Raw genomic sequence first — 17,799 nt, 5'->3', positions numbered from 1 at the left:
GTTAAACTTGGAGGAAGGGTTCGGTGTGCTAAGATGAAACCTGAAAAACTAACAGCCATGTTCAGTGACTGGGAGGGAACGCTGTGTGCCTGGGGACGCTTGGAGGGACACTAGGCATCCTGGAAGGTAGCTCGGGTGTCGATCCCCTCCGGGGCTGAACTCAAGCGGGCGAGACGCTGCTGGCACGTGGGAAAAGAAGGAACAGGAAGGCGAAAGAGGCCCGAGCAGACGCGCTCGGCACCGACTCCAGGCTGCGCGGTGAGAACGCCGGGGCAGACGCCCGGCCTCCCCGGAGCAGTGCAGCACCGAGGAACCGAGCGCCCAGAGCCCGCCCGCGCGCTTTTCCGGGGGACGAGCGAGCGGCTCGGCTCGGCTCGGCTCGGCTCGGCTCGGCTAGCTCGCGGGCTCGGGGGGCGTGGCGCGGCCGGGGGGCGTGGCCCGGGGCGTGGCCTCGGGCGCGGGCGTCGCGGAGGGAGGGTGTCACGCAGAGGGAAGCGGCCCGCGGCGGAGGGAGGGGAGGCCGAGTCCTGGAAGTGGAGCTCCGCGCTGGGACTGGTTCCCTCGCAGCCATTTTCTGTCCAACCAAACAGCCGATTGGAGACGGGAGCCAACCAGGGCTGCATTGGAGGTTTGTGTCTCGCTTCGGCCAATGATCGCTCCTAAACCGACTCCACTTTAGCTCGAATGAAATGTCCGTCTCCTCCCGGCGCCGTCCCCGCCGCCAACGCCGCGGCGGTCGGGGGCACTCTCCGGCCGCAGCCTTCGGGCGGGCCGGGCCTCCGGGCGAGGCCGCCGTGCTTCGGGCCGGGCCGGGCGCGGGGCGGCGGGCGCTTTGTGCACGGGGCCGCGAGCTCGGCCGAGCCGGGCCGGGCCGGGCGGCTGCGGGGCTCTCGCGGCGGCGGCCCCCGGGCCGGCTCCATTTTGTTCGGGGAGCCTGCGGCGGGCGAGCGGGCGAGCGGACGAGCGGGCGAGCGGGCGGGCGGGGAAAGCGGCCCGGCGTGCGCGGCGCCCCGGAGCGGCCGCTTTGTCTCCCGCATCCCGGCGGGCGGCGGGCGTTGGGCGCGGGCGGCGGGGGATGCGCTCGGCGGGGCCGCCCGGGCACCTGCGAGCCGAGGTGGCGGGTCCCCCGCGAGGAACGAGCAGGCGGCCTGGCGGCCCCCGGCCCGCTCGGCGCCTACAGCATGCAGCCATCTGGCGGCTGGCGCGCCCCGGACTTGCCCCGAAGGTGGGAAAGGAGCCTTGGAGGTTGCACGGTGCTTTCAGTCACCCGTGCTGGGGGGGCGGGAGGGTCTGCGAGAACAAAGAATTACCGAGCACCCACAGATCAGTTTTCGTGCCCGAAGTGCTACAAGAAGACTGTTTGGTTTAGGCAAGGTTAGGTAGCAGGCGACCTTTAAAAAAAAAAAATGGCATCCCGCTAATCCTCACAGACCCTAGTTTTGTGGATCGTGCCACAAATCACCGGGGTGGCTTCAGCTCTCAGTAAGGAAACTAATCGGCAGCCGAAAGTGATGGCTTAACTAGTCAGTAGTAGTGACATTAATAAACAGGAGCTTTATGGATGAAGTATTGAGAGTTTTACCAGAATTCCTGTAAAAGGCAAATTCCTCCTCTGCACGGCTCCTGTAGCTTAATTTAAGGATTCTATCGATGCAAAACTGTGGTTGTCGATGCCAAAGAATGGAGGTTGGAGGAAGGGAAGACTGCTTTTCTTGGATACAAATTTGCATTTCTTCAAACATTAAGCAGATGTATGCATTCCCTTGAGCTATTACACAGATTATAACCTGCCCTTAGGAAAATGTTTTCCATATGAAGTGATAGAGTGATTTTATTCTTAATGGACTAAACCTAAATGTATACTTAGCCAACTGTTTGGGTTACTGGTGTGGTAAGGGCCCTCAACCCCATAACCTTTCTAAGCAATATATATATGCACATGCCCAACTCCTGTGTTTAAGTGTCCAAACACTTTTTAAAGCTGTAGGAGCAGTTTTGGATCTGGAAAAGGGACATAATATGAAAAGATGATACAAATTACTTTGGAGAGTGTAACAGTGTCAGACAGTCTTTGCTATCTGGTCCCTTTAATCCCATTTTAAAAATCTATTTAGCGGAGCAGTGGTGCCACGCGCATTTAATCCCAGCACTCGGGAGCCAGAGACAGGAGGATCTCTGTGAGTTCTGAGCGAGTTCTAGGACAGTCTCCAAAGCTGCAGAGAAACCCTGTCTCAAAAACAAAACAATTCAACTCAACAGCCACGTTTTTACCCCCTGCTATTTATACTGCATTTCATGCTTGAATGGAAATCAGTATTCTTCCTTTAAAATTAACACTGAAAGGATTTTTGTTTTGTGCCCCCCCACACACACATTTAATTGTTTGCTTTGAAAACAAGGACTCAGCAAATAGGAAGGTGCCCAAACTGTCATTGCTTCTGATTCTCTCAGTTATTTTTGCCGTACAGTGAGACTGAAGCCTGTCTCCATGCAATTTTAGTTCCCAATGATGGTGCTCCAAAACTATAAATAAGGGCCCTGTGGATATTTTTTTCAGTGTGCCCTCTAGGCAATTTGTGTCTTTTTTCCAGCATAATGAACAATAATTTAAATGCATTATATAGTCTGACATAAATTTTTTCTTCTTTTTGAAGCTCAAAAATTTATACATCTTTGAAACATTTAATGAAGCCATCCTCAAAAATTGAAGTTAATCAGTGGGGTATTTCTGTCCTTGGTGTTAATATTTTATGAAATTTAGATATGTGAGTTTTCAGTCTCTTGCATAATATATAATTTGGTCCCTTATTTGGAGTATTATGGTGAATATTTATTATTAAAACAAATTCGGGGGTATGTTAGAAAGCCATTTCTGCCCTCTCCTGCAGACCCTCCATTGATTAGGTGTAGGAGGTAAGATGGCCTGTGTCTCTAATTTCAAGGAAGTCTGCAGACTGCACACTTTTGCTATTAAGAGATGTTTGTCTTTTAGGTTAAAATTGGGCAAGGATCCAACACCTTTTGACGGGTGTTTGAGAACACCACTGATACACAATTCTGACGGTATTTCATGACAGTAAGTATGCTTTGACCATTTTGGTTAGTTCCGTCTGACATGAAAAGGTAGCTAGCTGGTGTGTTGGAGAGGGCTCCACAGTGAAACCTTCCAGTCTAGACAGACAGTACCTGTGTTTATCCGCTTTGACGCTTGTCAGCTGTTGGCACAGGCTCACCGGTTCCTCAGCACTGCTGAGACCGTCTGGTAAAAGACCGTCTGCTCTCCTGCTTATGGGCTGTCTGTTCGGCTGCAGGCAGGGCTATGTGCCGATTGGAAAGGGCTGCAAGAGAGGGATGTGGTTGACCTGGGAATGTCAGGAGGGGTCCTCCCGGGCTGAACGGGGTCTTACAGATGGGTGGGATTTGGCCAGGTAAAAGGTGTCACTCAGAGCAAAAGCCCAGAAGCCCCGTTGAGTCACAGGCTTGGAGAGGGAGACAGGTACTTGTTCCAGGTGGGTTTTCACAGGATAGTTCTGTGACGAGCTCCCACCTGGCCACTGCACATTTGGATCTGGCTCTGCTACAGTATCTGTGACCTCAGGCAGGGTACAGTTCCTATGAGTCATGGTTGCTTCACTCTTACAATGAGAGACCTGCAATTGGTGGTCCCCTAGGCATATTCTAGTGTTCAGAGTTTTCCTAGGTTAAGACGGGAAGCTTCTGGTAAAGCTATGAAGAGGAGGTTTGGATTTGATGTAAGAGACCTTGTGGAAACAGTTTCGGTGAGTTGGTCTTGAGAGCATGCTAAGCTGGGCTGGGTGGTGGTGACCCAGTGGGAGGAAAAGGACGGGCTGATCCAGGTTGGAACCGCGAGACAGTGCTGGCCGGTCAGCCTAGACCGGTAGACCTGTGGTGCTCTCAACAGAACTGTCGGGGTGGGGGAGGTGAGTTACACTCCAGTGTCCTAGAAGTCACTGAGGCTGCTTAAACGGCAGGCGCAACAGCGATTGTAAATTTCGTATTTATGAGAGTAGAGGTAAAATTTAATGAGTTCATTAGAAGAGCAGAGGAGGAAAGAGCTAACGATTGGGGGACAGAGTAAGAGGATGGCTTTGGAAGTCTCTGAGGGGACGGGCAAGCCGTGTCAGTTCTGCGATGGTCTGCCGGGTGAAGGCTGATCTGAAAAGGCGGCTTTTCAGTGGTTTCCATTGGCGTGTTGGTGTTTTAAGAGCATGGGAATGAAGCGTTGTGTAAGGACCATGTGACTCCGTGAGCGTGAGCGCTAGTTAGGGAGTGGGGAGGTGAGGGTATTCCTCAGCCGGGAGAGTACCGCTGTGTGAAATGAGACGGCCGCATGCACGTGTTTAAGGGAGAGTAGGAAGCAGGCAGGCAGAGCTGAAAATGAGTAGCGATGAGGACTCCTGATAACTGTTTCTTAACCTCCAGAACAGATAAAGAGCAGGTAAGAGGTTAGTGTACATTCGAGGAAAGGTCTTCATGCCTGGAAAGAACCAGGACTGTTTGAAAAGGCAGGAATTACAGGAGGCTGAGGCTTGTGTGCTTTGCTGGGGCATTTGCACAGGAACTTGTTAGAGCAATCTTTCCATAGTGGATGGAAAGTGGCCTGTTGACCGCCACTTGGAGTGAGTGGGAGTGTGCCTCCAGCCCAGACAAGCCCAAGGGCCACACTCATCCCAAACTCCAGAACACGTTTTTAACCCCTTATAGATGTTATTCTGGTTGTGAGAGCAGCTACAATGCTTTCACTATGTAATCAGGAGATAGAGAACTAAGAGGGGGCACCTGGAGAATCAGGCCTAGGAAAAGCTACCAGGATGGGTTCTGTAGAGAACGTGGGGCCTCTAGGTTGGAGTCCCACTTACTCCGTCACCTCAGGCAGTCCGCACCTCAGCTACCTTTTCTTTTTTATTTTTTTATTTATTTTTTTTTAAAGATTTATTTATTTATTATGTATACAGCATGTATGACTTGACTACAGGTCAGAAGAGGGCACCAGATCTCATTACAGATGGTTGCGAGCCACCATGTGGTCTCTGGGAATTGAACTCAGGACCTCTGGAAGAGCAGGCAGTGCTCTTAACCTCTGAGCCATCTCTCCAGCCCCCCTTTTCTTTTTTAAGATGTGGAATGGGGCTGACGGTGAAGGTGCATGACATGGCGTGATGTGGAAGTCGGGATCATTGTGGAACTGGGTTCTCTCCTTTCCCCGTGTGGTTTCAAGGGATGGAGCTTAGGTAGTTAGGCTTGGAGGCAAGCCTGTGTGCCTGCTGAGCCATGTCGCTGGCCCATAGCTAGTTTCTTAAGCTATGCACAGGGCTATGAACATCTGAGGGATTTAGAAGTGCTCAGTAAATAAACATATTAAAGAAGACACTGTTTACCAGTGCACTTACTGTATTAGCAGATGATTGCTACTTTAAAAATCGGAATAAAAATGCATTATCACATCATCTTTAAAGAACATCAGTTCAGCTGGATAGCACAGTCACTGAACCTAATGTAATGAGATGGTCTCTGGGTTGCAGCTCCCCAGTGGACACGTATAATTTCAGTCACAGCCGACTGGCCCTGTTTCCTCCCACTGGTGTTCCTGTCCTTTCCATCCCTCGCTGTCCTTTTCTGTTCTCCACATCTGCAGCCACGCACTTCCCAGGTGGAGCCCAGCACCACTCTGCTTGAGCTCGCTGCAGCCAGGCAGACGTCCCATTTAGCTTCTCAAATGCTGTGTAGCTGCTGTCCTGTGGATGTGCAGGGCTCTGGCCCTGGAACACGCACTGGGGGATCATCTTACCTCACTTCCTGCCATAAGAGCGGTGTTACAGACCCTCTGTCTCCTGGCTCTATTTTGCTTCCTCCAGGCCATTTTCTGTACTGGACGATATTCTATTCTTCGACTGAAAATCCCCCTTTGGAGGCTCTTGTCCACAGATAACTGCTTAGCTGTCTCTCCCCAGTACTATGTTTCTCTCTCTTTCTTTCTTTCTTTCTTTCTTTTTTTTTTTTTTCGAGACAGGGTTTCTCCATGTAGTTTTGGTGCCTGTCCTGGAACTCTCTCTGTAGACCAGGCTGGCCTCAAACTCACAAAGATCCACCTGGCTCTGCCTCCGGAGTGCTGGGATTAAAGGCGTGCGCCACCACCGCCCTGCCATCTCTGTTTCTTTCTTAAACATGAATGTGCACCCTCCCCCTCCCCCTTTGGGCCTGATTTCTATTCTTTCAGTCTGTTTAGATGCCATCTCCTTTGTTGTTGTTTTGTTTTTTAAGATGTTTCTTATGTAGTCCTGGGTGTCCTGGAATTTACTCTGGCCTCAAACTCAGAGATCCACCTGCCTCTGCCTCTGGAGTGCTGGGATTAAAGGTGTGCGCCACCACTGCCTGCTAAATGCCATCTCCTAATGGGGCTTTTCTTGGCCCCCTGAGACTAGTCAAGCCCTTTTGAAATAAGGTCACTATGCTAAAATATAACAACATGGATGGAGTATTCCCATTGTGCTTGCTCAGTCTTTACAGATATGTCTTCTGATCCATGCAGAAGCCCTGTACGCACAAGTCTTCTCTCTGTTTATCCACCTTGCTCAAGGTCTTGTGGCCAATAAGTAGCAGGAAATTCAAACTAGGCGATTCCAGAGCCAGTGGCCTCGAAGAGCCCATGGACCGCTCTCCACTCCCTCACCCCGTTCTCCAGATTACGTAATACGTGTTTTCTCTGCAGGATAAGGACAGAACCCTTATGGGTTATTTCCCGTTCTGTGACCACACAGCGCGGACCAGTAAACACTGGGCGCTCAGTCAGTGCAGCATTGGCTGACTTTCATCCACATTCTCTTCCATAAAAATTCCATAGGAAGCCGGGCGGTGGTGGCACACGCCTTTAATCCCAGCACTCCAGAGGCAGAGCCAGGTTGATCTCTGTGAGTTCAAGGCCAGCCTGGGCTACAGAGTGAGTTCCAGGACAGGCACCAAAACTACACAGAGAAACCCTATGTCGAAGAAAAAAAAAATTCCATAGGAAAACAGAACAAACCTTTAGACTATATAATAGGTTTTCCCCACTGTTCCTTACATATAGCAGGGTAGCTGGCATGTTGTAAGACCCAGGGTTAGGCTGCTTATCTGAGGAATGCTGCTGCTGCTGTTGGCTTCAGTCAAGTGAATGTTAGATGTTTTGAGATTCCAGAACAGGATAAATCAAGAAGTTGCAGCAGGAAAGGGAATACTGGGATTGAAGTCTGGAGTGGGTTTTTTTTTTTTTTTTTTTTTTTGGTTTTTCGAGACAAGGTTTCTCTGTGTAGCTTTGCGCCTTTCCTGGAACTCACTTGGTAGCCCAGGCTGGCCTCGAACTCACAGAGATCCGCCTGGCTCTGCCTCCCGAGTGCTAGGATTAAAGGCGTGCGCCACCACCGCCCGGCTAGAGTGGGGTTTTAACGGTAGAAAGATAGAGGTGAGGAGCAGAAGGCGTGCAGTAACAGAAAGGCTAGAACAGACAGAACTAAAGATACCCAGTTAAGTAGGAGATGCGGACTGGGGGAGCAGGGTCTCCACAGCCCTGGATTGCTGACCCAGACAGTTGTGAGGTAGGAGACGCGGACTTGGGGAGCAGGGTCTCCACAGCCCCGGCATTGCTGACCCAGACAGCCGTGAAGTAGGGCATGCGCCTGGTTCGAAGACTAGTCGGGTAATCCACGTGATAACCAATCACAGTGTACAGTGGGATGGCAGTCAGCCTTCTGCTCTAGTACCTTTGCTTGTATTTATAATTAATCCATCTCTAGATCCACCTAGCTCCTTGACCAGTTTCTTGCTAGGGGAACTTCAAGACTAGTATCCTGTGAACATTGACTTAGCCAGGAATTTCTGTTATCAGACCTCACCAGTCAAGATTTATTTCCAGTTGTGGGTTCTGAATCAAATCTTGTCCTATTTCCTTTAAAACAGTGAACAGCTGTTCTAATAGACCATCTCTCCATGGCCAGTAGATTCATTGTCAAAGCCTTGAAAGGCATTTGTGATCAAAGACACTAGCATTTTCTACTGGGGTGATGGCTGACGTGTGTGTGAATGAAAGATGGGGAGGGTAATATTGTTCCATGTGTATAGAAACGAGTGGAGGACCAGTGAATGAATAGGACCCCTGCATCTCCATAGACAGAGGCTCCTTAAAACAGTATCAATTACAGAAATGTATCTCTGTCTACAACTGAATCAGATAGCAAAGCCAACAGATGCATGGAAGACATGCCATGTTGAAAACTTAGAAACTAGCCTGGTGTGTTAGAGGAAAGCCGTACAGATGGAGAAGCACTCTGAGGAGGGTAGTACTCCAGTCACTGCTAACTTCTAGGCCTTAGTCAGTATGCCAGGTAGACTCCACCCTTCTGGGCTTGTCCTGTGGCTGATGCAGCTCCATGCCCACGGGCCAGTCCTTCCAGATCTGCTGTGATGAAAAGAAATGGGATCTGTTGGGAGCTAATGGTTTACTTTCCCCAGAACGCATATGAAAAGGCCCAGCTGTGTGTGTGTGTGTGTGTGTGTGTGTGTGTGTGTGTGTGTGTGTGTCTGTATCTGTGTCTGTGTGTCTGTGTCTCCATGTCTGTTTGAAACAGGCAGCCCCCTGGGGTTCAGTGGCCAGACACCCAAGCCTGATTGGCTAGTTGCAGGCCAGTGAGACTGTCCCTAAAACAAGGTGTCTGGCCCCTGAGGAATGACCGCTGAGGTCTCTGTAATTCTTCTTCTTGTCTGTGGTTGTACTTCTCCTATTTCTATATTCGTCTCAAATATTTCCTTTCATTTAAAGAATCAGAAAGTTTGAGGAGCTGGGGGAAGAAAATACTTGTGTTAGACTCAGGTGATGGCCCCATTCAAAACCTGATGGGAAGCTTGGCATGGCGGCGTATGCCGGTAATCCTAGTTTTCAGAAGGTCAGTCTGGCTGTGTGACAAGACCCTGCAGGAAAAAAGAGGACTGTACCTTTGGGTGGCAGGGAGGCAGCAAAGGGAGGTATGCAGCAGGCACAGAAGAGAGGCTAGTCCTCAGGCTGTGCAGGACCGCTGGTAGGGCTGGGGCTGCCCGACATTCCAGGGACTGCCGTGCTCACCTGATTTGGAGCTCCAAGGAAGAAGTGTATGGTAAGTTAAGGTTGGCCACACTGTACTTGAGGAGTATGTAGTTGGAAAGCAAGAGGCATGTACTTTAGGGTCATTTTGTTTTATTCCTCTACTGATTTTACACTTAGTGCATATGGATGATGGACAGGAATGTTGAGTGGTTAGCAAATTATTGAAAAATGTCCTAGTCAAGAAATGCATTTTCTTAGTAAGGAAAGCTAGAAGTGGTCCACCCGGCGAGCGTGTAAGTGCTGAGCCGTTTCCTGAGGAGCACTGACAGACTTTGTCTCCTTAGATGGATGGTGACGGTTCCACAACAGATGCTTCTCAACTAGGGATTTCCGCGGACTACATCGGAGGAAGTCACTATGTCATCCAGCCGCACGATGGTAAGACACACAGCTAGAACCGGACACACACCAGGTCACCAGTGTCTGACAGCAGAGTAATGATTGCATGCCCTGGTTCACTGGAAATCTAAGTGAGAGCCTGGTCTGGGGCCCAACCTGTAATCCCACCTATTTGGGAGGCCAAGGCAGGAGGGTGACAAGTCAGGACTGGCCTAATCAACTTTATTGAGACCCTGTCTCACATGTGAAGTTAAGGCTGGGTATGATGGTGTACAGCTTTAACCTCAGCACTCGGGAGGCAGAGGCAGGCGGGTCTCTGTGAGTTTGAGGCCAGCCTGGGCTACAGAGCGAGTTTCAGGCTAGTCAGGGCTACCCAGAGAAACCCTGTCTGAAAAGAAAGAGAAGTGGGGAAGAGAGAGAGCCATAGCTCAGTGCTCTGTCCTTAGGTCCTGTCCCTAAGGCCCTTGGTCCAGTCCAAGTATTCCAAAAGCCAACCCACTGTAGAAGGCACACCCTACCGTCTTACTAGAGATGCTCTTCAGAAGCGTGGTGAGGCCTAGGAAGAGTGCTCTATAATATAAAGTGTGCTCTAAAAACCTCAGAACAGCATAGACTCCCTCTAAACAGTAAGAGGAATTCTTATGTTAGTCTACCAGAAATAATCTGCTTTTATGGCATTTTAATTTGTAAAATTAAACATTAACGTGTATTTTTTAGGAGCTATGAAGGGATTAGTGTTCCTAGATACTAAATTATTACCCAGTTGGGTCAATAATATTCAAGTCTAATTTTTTAAGTCTATAGAATTTAATATAAAATTTATATGAACAGGTTTATGTAAATGCTAGCGAGGAGTTTTATACTTTATAAACTTTACATATACAGGTTTATATAAACTTGGTTTTGGATAAACATAAACTTAGTCTAGTAATATTTAAGGAGCATAGGTTACGGACTGAGTTTTATAGCCAGGTTAGGCAGTGAGTGAGTGTTGGCCCTGCCACTGCTGGTGATTGAGCCCAAGACCTCATGGCTGGCAGTCAAGCACTCCACACTGAGTTACATCCCCCAGTGGTGAGCGTCTGCTCTGTAGAACCACGTCCCGGCACGCAGAGCTGCTTCCTGGCATCAGGAAAGACTCTTGATAGGGGAAATGAGAAGTGAAAAGAATTAGGGAACAGCAAGGAGAACCTGCCAAGGTATTGCATGAAGGGAGAGCACTTTGGGAGGTGCCGTCGGGGAGGGGGCTGGTGGAGGCTTTTGAGGAATGGGTGCTGGGATGTTAGAGGACAGCCAGGACAAGAGAGTGCTGGGTGCTGGGTTTGAGATTAACCCCGAGGAAATGTGGAAAAACAATTATTGCCATCTCTTAGGAGCACTGGGTGATGAGCCACAAGGCTCGTGCTTTAGACCGTCACAGTCATTTCAAGGTTGAAGTAAAAATGAAGATGTTTTAAACTATTATTATTTTACTCGTGTATGTGCCTGGGTGAGCTATGTGCACCGTGTGTGTGTGTGCGGGTGCCTGTGGAGGCAGAGGGCCTCAGATCCCTTGGAACTGGAGTTACAGGCGGTTGTGAGCTGCCTGATGTGGGTGCTGGGAACCGAACCCGGGTCCTCTGCAAGAGCAGTAAGTGCTCTTAACCGCTGAGCCATCTCTCCAGCCCTAAACCTAATTCTTAAAAAACTTTCTTTAGATACTGAGGACAGCATGAATGATCATGAAGATACAAATGGTTCAAAAGAAAGTTTCAGAGAACAAGATATTTATCTTCCAATTGCAAATGTGGCTAGGATAATGAAAAATGCCATACCTCAAACAGGAAAGGTAACGTAGAGGAGACTTTATCTGGCTTTTCTTTTGCAGGGGGAGGGAGGGAATGGAAACTGTAAGACACGTGTCCATAGTTAAATCAGTAGTAGCTAGCTATTCATTTCGGTCCCCAGCCTTTCAGCACATCAGGTTTTGTTTCTGACTACTTGGCTACTGAACAGTGGTCTGTCTCCAGTCCCCTCACCTTCCCATATGCCCCGGACATCCAGTGTCAGTGACGTTAGGTGGCATTGGACTGAAAGGTATGATAAGATTTTCAAAACACCGTGGAATTTGCAAACAGCTGTTTTCCTTTTTATGCAAATGGAGCCCATCTGTACCTCAGCTGACACACAGTAGCTTGTCTGAGAGCAACTCCTTGTATGAAACATTCCTCAGCCAGGTGTGGTGGCACTTGCTTTTAATTCCAGCATTTGGGGAGCTGAGGCAGAAGGATTGCCAAGAGTTCAAGGGCTACATAGCAAGTTCCATACCAGCCTTGGCTACATAATGAGACCTTGTGTCATAAAACAGACAAACCTCATCACTCAGCTTATCACTTGGTCTGAGGTAAATTTCCTACTTTATATATTGCTTTATATATAACATATGCATATACATTAACCTTTTCCATTATTTTTATAAACCTTTTGAAAGTAAAACTTTCAAATAAATATAATGATATTACATTACTCCCACTGTAAGTATGAGATATTCCTCCTTATGTTTTAGAGCAGAGGAATTGTTCCAGACTTGCTTTTAAGTAGCTCCTGCCTGTCCTGTCCACCAAGCAGCTGAAATGTGGCTGGTCTAAAAGGACTAGTGCTGTAACAAACCCACCAGATTCCAGAGGCCTGGTGTGAGGAGCACCATGAAAATACCTCATATTAAATTGATTACATGTTTCTGCTATATGTGTGTGTGTACACATATGTATGTGTATATACATGCTCGGTAAAGCAGTTAACGTGGCTTCCAATGGAGAGAAATACAGAATTACACACTTCGCTTGCATCCCATTGTTTTGTTCAATGCATTGTACAACTCTCATTTACTTTCTCCACCATGTAAAATGGGTGTGGAGGTAAATGACAGTATGTATGCTCGTGTGCGCAACTGCATATATGTACACATGCCACGGAACACGTGTAAAGGGTAGAGGACAACTTACGGTGTTCACTTCTTTCCTCCCATCATTTGGGCCCTGGGGACCACACTCAGGTGCTCAGGTTTGGCAGCCGGCACCCTTAGCTGCTGAACCATCCCGCCAGCTCCCAGTGACAGTAATTTTTCAGGAAGGCCTATTTCGTTTTCACTAGTAGACCCCCGACCGTTACTTACCTGTTTATGTGTGTATGCACGTATGTATTGAGACGGGGCCTTACTGTGTAGCTATGGCTGGCCTGGAACTGTTGTGTAGCCCAGGCTGGCCTCTGCCTACTTCTACCTCTCAAGGATTAAAAGCATTCACTACCATGCCCAGCAGACCTCAGAATTTGAAGAGAAGACTTCTTCATAATGGTGTGGAGGGTATATGCTGTTGTAGGCAATACTCAGAACCCATACTTTTTCTAGCCCCAATAGTTTAAAAAAGAAAAAAAAATCAGTATTTTATTCCTAAGACTTTTGTGAATTGTTTTTTTTTTTCTGAATTTTATTTTTAGCATTTTATTTATTTTGTGTGTATTAGTGTTTTGTCTGAAATGTATGTCTGTGCACCTTGCCCATACTTGGTGCCTGAGGTGGCCAGAAAAAGGAGTCAGATGCCCTGGAACTGGAGTTACAGATGGTTGTGAGCCACCATGTGGGTGCTGGTAATTGAACCCACATCCTCTAGAAGAGCAGCCAGTGCTCTTAATCACTGGGTCAACACTTCAGGTTTTTTGGGGCGGCAGGGGGGTGGCGTTTATTTTGTATGTCCTAGTCACAGACACGCTCCCCGAGTCTCAGCCCCTGATGTGCTCAGTGCAGCCGTACCGGGTTGGCCTTCCTGCGTCCCTGGGGGGGTAAGCTACTCAGCGGTGGCTCTCCACCATCTCCGTCTGGCTGCTGCTACAGATGCAGAAGTTCTCTCTCTTTTATTATGTGTTCCTTCTGCTCATTCTGACTCTGAGTTGGCTGTTACCAACAACAACGGTTAATATGTAAGGGGCTAAAGTTTAGGCATCACCAGCTCTGGGAACGTGGCTCCAGAGGTGGAGTGCTTGCCTAGCAAGCAAGAAACCCTGGGCTTTTCAAACTGGGCATGGTGGTGCATGCCTGTAGCCCAGCACTTGAGAGGTAGAGGCAGAAATAGAGGTTCAGGTCATCTTTGGCTACGTAAAGAGTCCGGCCTGGAGACATGAGACCCTGGGTAGCAGAGGTGTCTGTCAGTGCAGTGTGGTATGCTCTGGGCAGCGTTTTGTTTTCACACCTTTAATCCCAGCACTTGAGAAGCAAGGGCAGGCGGATCTCTGTGAGTTCGAGGCCAGCCTGGTCTACAAAGCGAGTTCCAGGACAGCTAGGACTGTTACACAGAGAAACCCTGTCTCAAACAATCGAAGAAAAAAAAAGGTAATGCATTTCCTACAAATTTACCTATGGCTTTTTTTTCCTCTTCAGATTGCAAAAGATGCCAAAGAATGTGTTCAGGAATGTGTGAGTGAGTTCATAAGCTTCATAACATCTGAGGCAAGCGAACGCTGTCATCAGGAGAAGCGGAAGACGATTAACGGGGAGGATATTCTCTTCGCCATGTCTACTCTAGGCTTCGACAGCTACGTGGAACCTCTGAAACTGTACCTTCAGAAGTTCAGAGAGGTAAGTGGTGTGGCCGCGGTGCTATGCCGAGGAAAGCGACAGCCACCCTCAGCTCGGTGTTAGACCATGTCACCTCAGAGGCTTTGCAGCAAATCACGTGACATTCCAGTAGTGTTAGATGTGTGAGATTACAGTATTTTAAATACCAGTTCTTTACTTCTTTCCTGTTTTGTTACAAACTTCAGCAGGTGAATAGTGATTACAAGGCTTCTGGGTTTATGCTGCCAGGGGGCAGAATATTGAAATAGTTTAGGCTTTGGTTCCTCATCTGTAAAGAGAGACTTACAGCACTTCCACTATAGAGTTATTGAAAAGATTAAATGGTGGACAGAGCTGCTGCACTAAGTGAGGAGCTGTGGTCAGTGTGGGACTTCTCAGATGACCAGAGGATGGTGTGACCATCCCCTCGTGTGCACACACATTATACACGTCTGCTGTCATCCCTTGGCACCTTAGTTTTTGAGACAGGCCTCCTTGACCAGGAGCCCACTAACGGGCTGGTCGGCTGGCCAGAAGCCCCGGAGACCCTTCTGTCTGCCTTCCCGGCACTGGTTACAGCTCTGAAGTGGGTTATGAGGACTCTGAACTCGGGTCCTCCTGCTTGCTGGGAAAAAGCATCTTCAGGGCTCAAGTCCCTCCCTGAAATTGGTGGGTGTTTGCATGGAATGAGTAAAAGTGGGGAAACTGTAAGTCACAGTACTCTCCTAAATACTTCCCACAGTACTTTGCTACTGAAGAGTACCACAGACCCAGAGAGCGGCTGGAACTTTGGAGGTCTCTGGTTCAAACAAATTTGTAGTTGGGAATTTTAAACACTAAGCCACCTGGCCGTACACTGATGACGACACACAAACAGGCCGTAAAGAGTTAATAAGACACTCCGTCATGTCATAGTTCTCTAACTGAGGCTTCCTGTTTTGGACATCACGCTCTCATTTAGAAACAGTGAATGTGAGCACTTGTTTGGACTTCTTCATTCCCTAGGCCATGAAAGGAGAGAAGGGCATTGGTGGAGCGGTCTCGGCTACAGATGGGCTAAGTGAGGAGCTCACGGAAGAGGCATTTAGTAAGTACTTGACACGCGGTTGCTGGGGCGTGGGCCGCTGAGGCTTGGTGCTAAGCCGTGTCGGGGACCTGCTCTAAATGACCTTGGTGAAGTCGGTGAGTGATGTGTGGAGATTTGAACTGGGAAGACAGACACCTCGACCTTACAGTAATAATTACAATCATTCTCCTCGTTTCGCGTTTGAGTGAAGACTTCTGAGAGGAATATTGAGAATTACAGCTTATGACATAAAATTGTATGATTTAAATGTTAACACGAGAAACTTCATCTACGAGACTCACGATGCTCAGTCCTGTGTGGCTCCGGCCACGCCCAGTGGTCAGGCTAGGTCTGAGCAGGACTCGGAAACTGTTGCTGAGTACAGTGTAGAGATGTGAGGCCGTGGATTGGAAGGCACAGTAGGGAAAAAATGTGACTTTTATTCTTAGAGGACTTTTTAAAAAGAAAATACGAAGTTTATGACTTTTCATAGGATTATATGCTGCATACATGGGAGAACTGTAGTGGGACATTAACAGCGTTGAACTAAGATTGAGGCCGAGAGTAAGAGTCTTCCCCTTTCACTGTTTTCTCCTTCCTTTAGCTAACCAGTTACCCGCTGGCTTAATCACTGCAGACGGTCAACAACAGAACGTTATGGTTTACACAACGTCCTATCAACAGGTACGGTCCGTCTGCACCTCACAACCTCAGAAGCACATGATAGTCACTGTGATAAAATGGTTTTCTCCAAATGTATATTACGGTCAGAACTCCTTAATGAGGAAAGCATTTCCCAGCTGCTCACGTCTACATGGAAGGTGACGTAGCTCTGAGGCAGGCAGCAGCTAGCTGGTGTGGGAACAACCCCCTTCTGCTGCCTGTTTGGTGGCTGAAATAGACACGTTACTTGTAACTTTACTTTTCTTTTTTTTTTTTTTTTTTTTTTTTTTTTTTTTGATTTTTCAAAACAGGGTTTCTCTGTGTAGCTTTGTGCTTTTCCTGGATCTCGCTCTAGACCAGGCTGACCTCGAACTCACAAAGATCCGCCTGGCTCTGGCAAATTATTTTCTTTTTTTTTTTTTTTTTTTTTTTTTTTTGAGACAGGGTTTCTCTGTGTAGTTTTGGTGCCTGTCCTGGCTCTGCCTCTCAAGTGCTAGGATTAAAGGCATGCGCCACCACCGCCCCTTGAAACTTTTCAAGATCTTACTTTCTATTTTCCAATCCTAGATTTCTGGTGTCCAGCAAATTCAGTTTTCGTGATCTGAAGAAGTGATGGAAGCGGGCTGTACAGATAGTCCGACCAAGTCTGGAACAGAGGCGTCGGGAGGAAGTGAGGGGAAGACGCCTCTTTGTACAATATGTAGCTGTAATGTAGCTTCCTGACGCTTGACTAATTGAGGTGTTAATTCTGACTTGAGAATCTTTTTCATGAATGATTTTAAAGAAAAAATTGGATTTTAAAGGTATTAAAATATTTTTGTTTTGTACGAGAGTTTGTTGCTCTGTATGACGCCTGTATGCATTGTATATTGCAATTTATTACTGTCAGAGATTTGTAGACAGTTTCTTATTTTCATATTGAATCATGTTATTTTGTAATTCAAGTAAGCAGCTGGGTTAATTCATGATGTTTGCCCTTTTAATAAAGTATAAGGGTAGAGTTCATTTTGAATGAAAGTTGCCTTTATTATAAATTTGAGTTTGTCCTGGCTATATACTATCTTGCATGATAACCTAGCTAGATTTTTAGAATTTATTTATTGAAATTAATTTTTTTGGTAAAAGTCATAGCTTAAGCAGTGTCTTTTTTTAATGTAATTGAATAATTAAGTTGGATGCAGAAGCAAGTATTGTCTGACCTATAAACTTGGTGCCCATCACTGTCCGCGCCTCTTCGGGTAGCTCTGGTTACTATCATGTGTGTTAGAATTCATTCTCACTTGATGTAGTCCCAGCACCCCTGAAGTGGTCCCTTTCTTAAGTATTACAGTGTCCTCGTCAAGAGGGATGTTTTTAGTCCATTGATAATGTCATATTACCCTTTTCACTGAAAGGTCAGATTTCCTGTTGAGCTGTGAGAACCGGAACAGTGGGTGTGATTGTGTGCAGACGTTTTACGTGGATGAGTGAACACACAGGAGAGCAGTGAGGGCTGCGGATCATGTGACACGGGGGCCTTGAGGCGCTGTCATGCTGTCTGCAATAAACTAACGTTAGATGATGTGGCTTTGTACAGCTTAGCAGTGTGTGCTTAGGTTCCTTTTTAAACTAAAGATTTCTATTTTCTCATCTATTCTTTTTAGTAATAATTACTTTGAGTTTTTGTGTACGTAGAGGTGGTAGTTTTAGCTCTATCAGAAATGGCTTATTGTACACTTTGTCCAGAAGGAAATTTGTGGGACTCCAATGGATGAAGGAGAAATTGCCTAGACACAAACTGAATGATAACAGCCACTTTGCCAGGAGTCTTGGGGACATAGCTGGCTATTCAGAGATTAACTAACCCTCCTCTCCTCCCCCCCTTTCCATAATAACCTTCATTGTAGACAATGCACATAGGAAAGAAAAGGAGAGGATGGGTAAGCAAAATCAACAGCCACCCTACTGTGTTGAAATAACCAATGTTAATATTTTGATAAATTCATTTGTCCTTTTACTTTGCTAAAT

At 47.5% G+C, this 17,799-nt stretch overlaps 2 protein-coding genes across 6 annotated transcripts in view; one reads left to right on the top strand and one right to left on the bottom strand.

Moving 5' to 3' along the window:
* The first annotated feature begins 144 nt into the window (after positions 1-144).
* Positions 145-15,961, top strand: Nfyb (nuclear transcription factor Y subunit beta). Of its 3 annotated transcripts, none has more exons than XM_059245639.1 (7): positions 145-258; positions 2,993-3,076; positions 9,418-9,511; positions 11,170-11,300; positions 13,887-14,084; positions 15,069-15,150; positions 15,734-15,961. In XM_059245639.1, the coding sequence occupies exons 2-7, from the start codon at positions 3,071-3,073 to the stop codon at positions 15,952-15,954; spliced, it is 732 nt and encodes a 243-aa protein (XP_059101622.1). In that variant the 5' UTR covers positions 145-258; positions 2,993-3,070; the 3' UTR covers positions 15,955-15,961. The 3 variants fall into 3 exon arrangements, with proteins under 3 accessions (XP_059101622.1, XP_059101621.1, XP_059101623.1); XM_059245638.1 differs by lacking the exon at positions 145-258 and adding an exon at positions 478-628; XM_059245640.1 differs by lacking the exon at positions 145-258 and adding an exon at positions 1,112-1,225.
* Hcfc2 (host cell factor C2) overlaps positions 10,430-17,799 on the bottom strand; it is a 59,165-nt gene continuing 51,795 nt past the window's right edge. For 2 of the 3 annotated variants that reach the window (XM_059245637.1, XM_059245636.1), the window contains exon 14: positions 10,430-10,612. In XM_059245637.1, coding sequence (XP_059101620.1) covers positions 10,500-10,612 — 113 coding nt within the window. In that variant the 3' untranslated portion in view covers positions 10,430-10,499. The remainder of the gene's footprint in view (positions 10,613-17,799) is intronic. The other variant, XM_059245633.1, reaches the window with a different exon arrangement.

This window comes from Peromyscus eremicus, chromosome 18 (genome assembly GCF_949786415.1).
Source record: "Peromyscus eremicus chromosome 18, PerEre_H2_v1, whole genome shotgun sequence".
Taxonomy (NCBI): Eukaryota; Metazoa; Chordata; class Mammalia; order Rodentia; family Cricetidae; genus Peromyscus; species Peromyscus eremicus.
The sequence above is the reverse complement of the archived record's forward strand: the minus strand, read 5'-3'. Positions and strand labels throughout refer to the sequence as shown.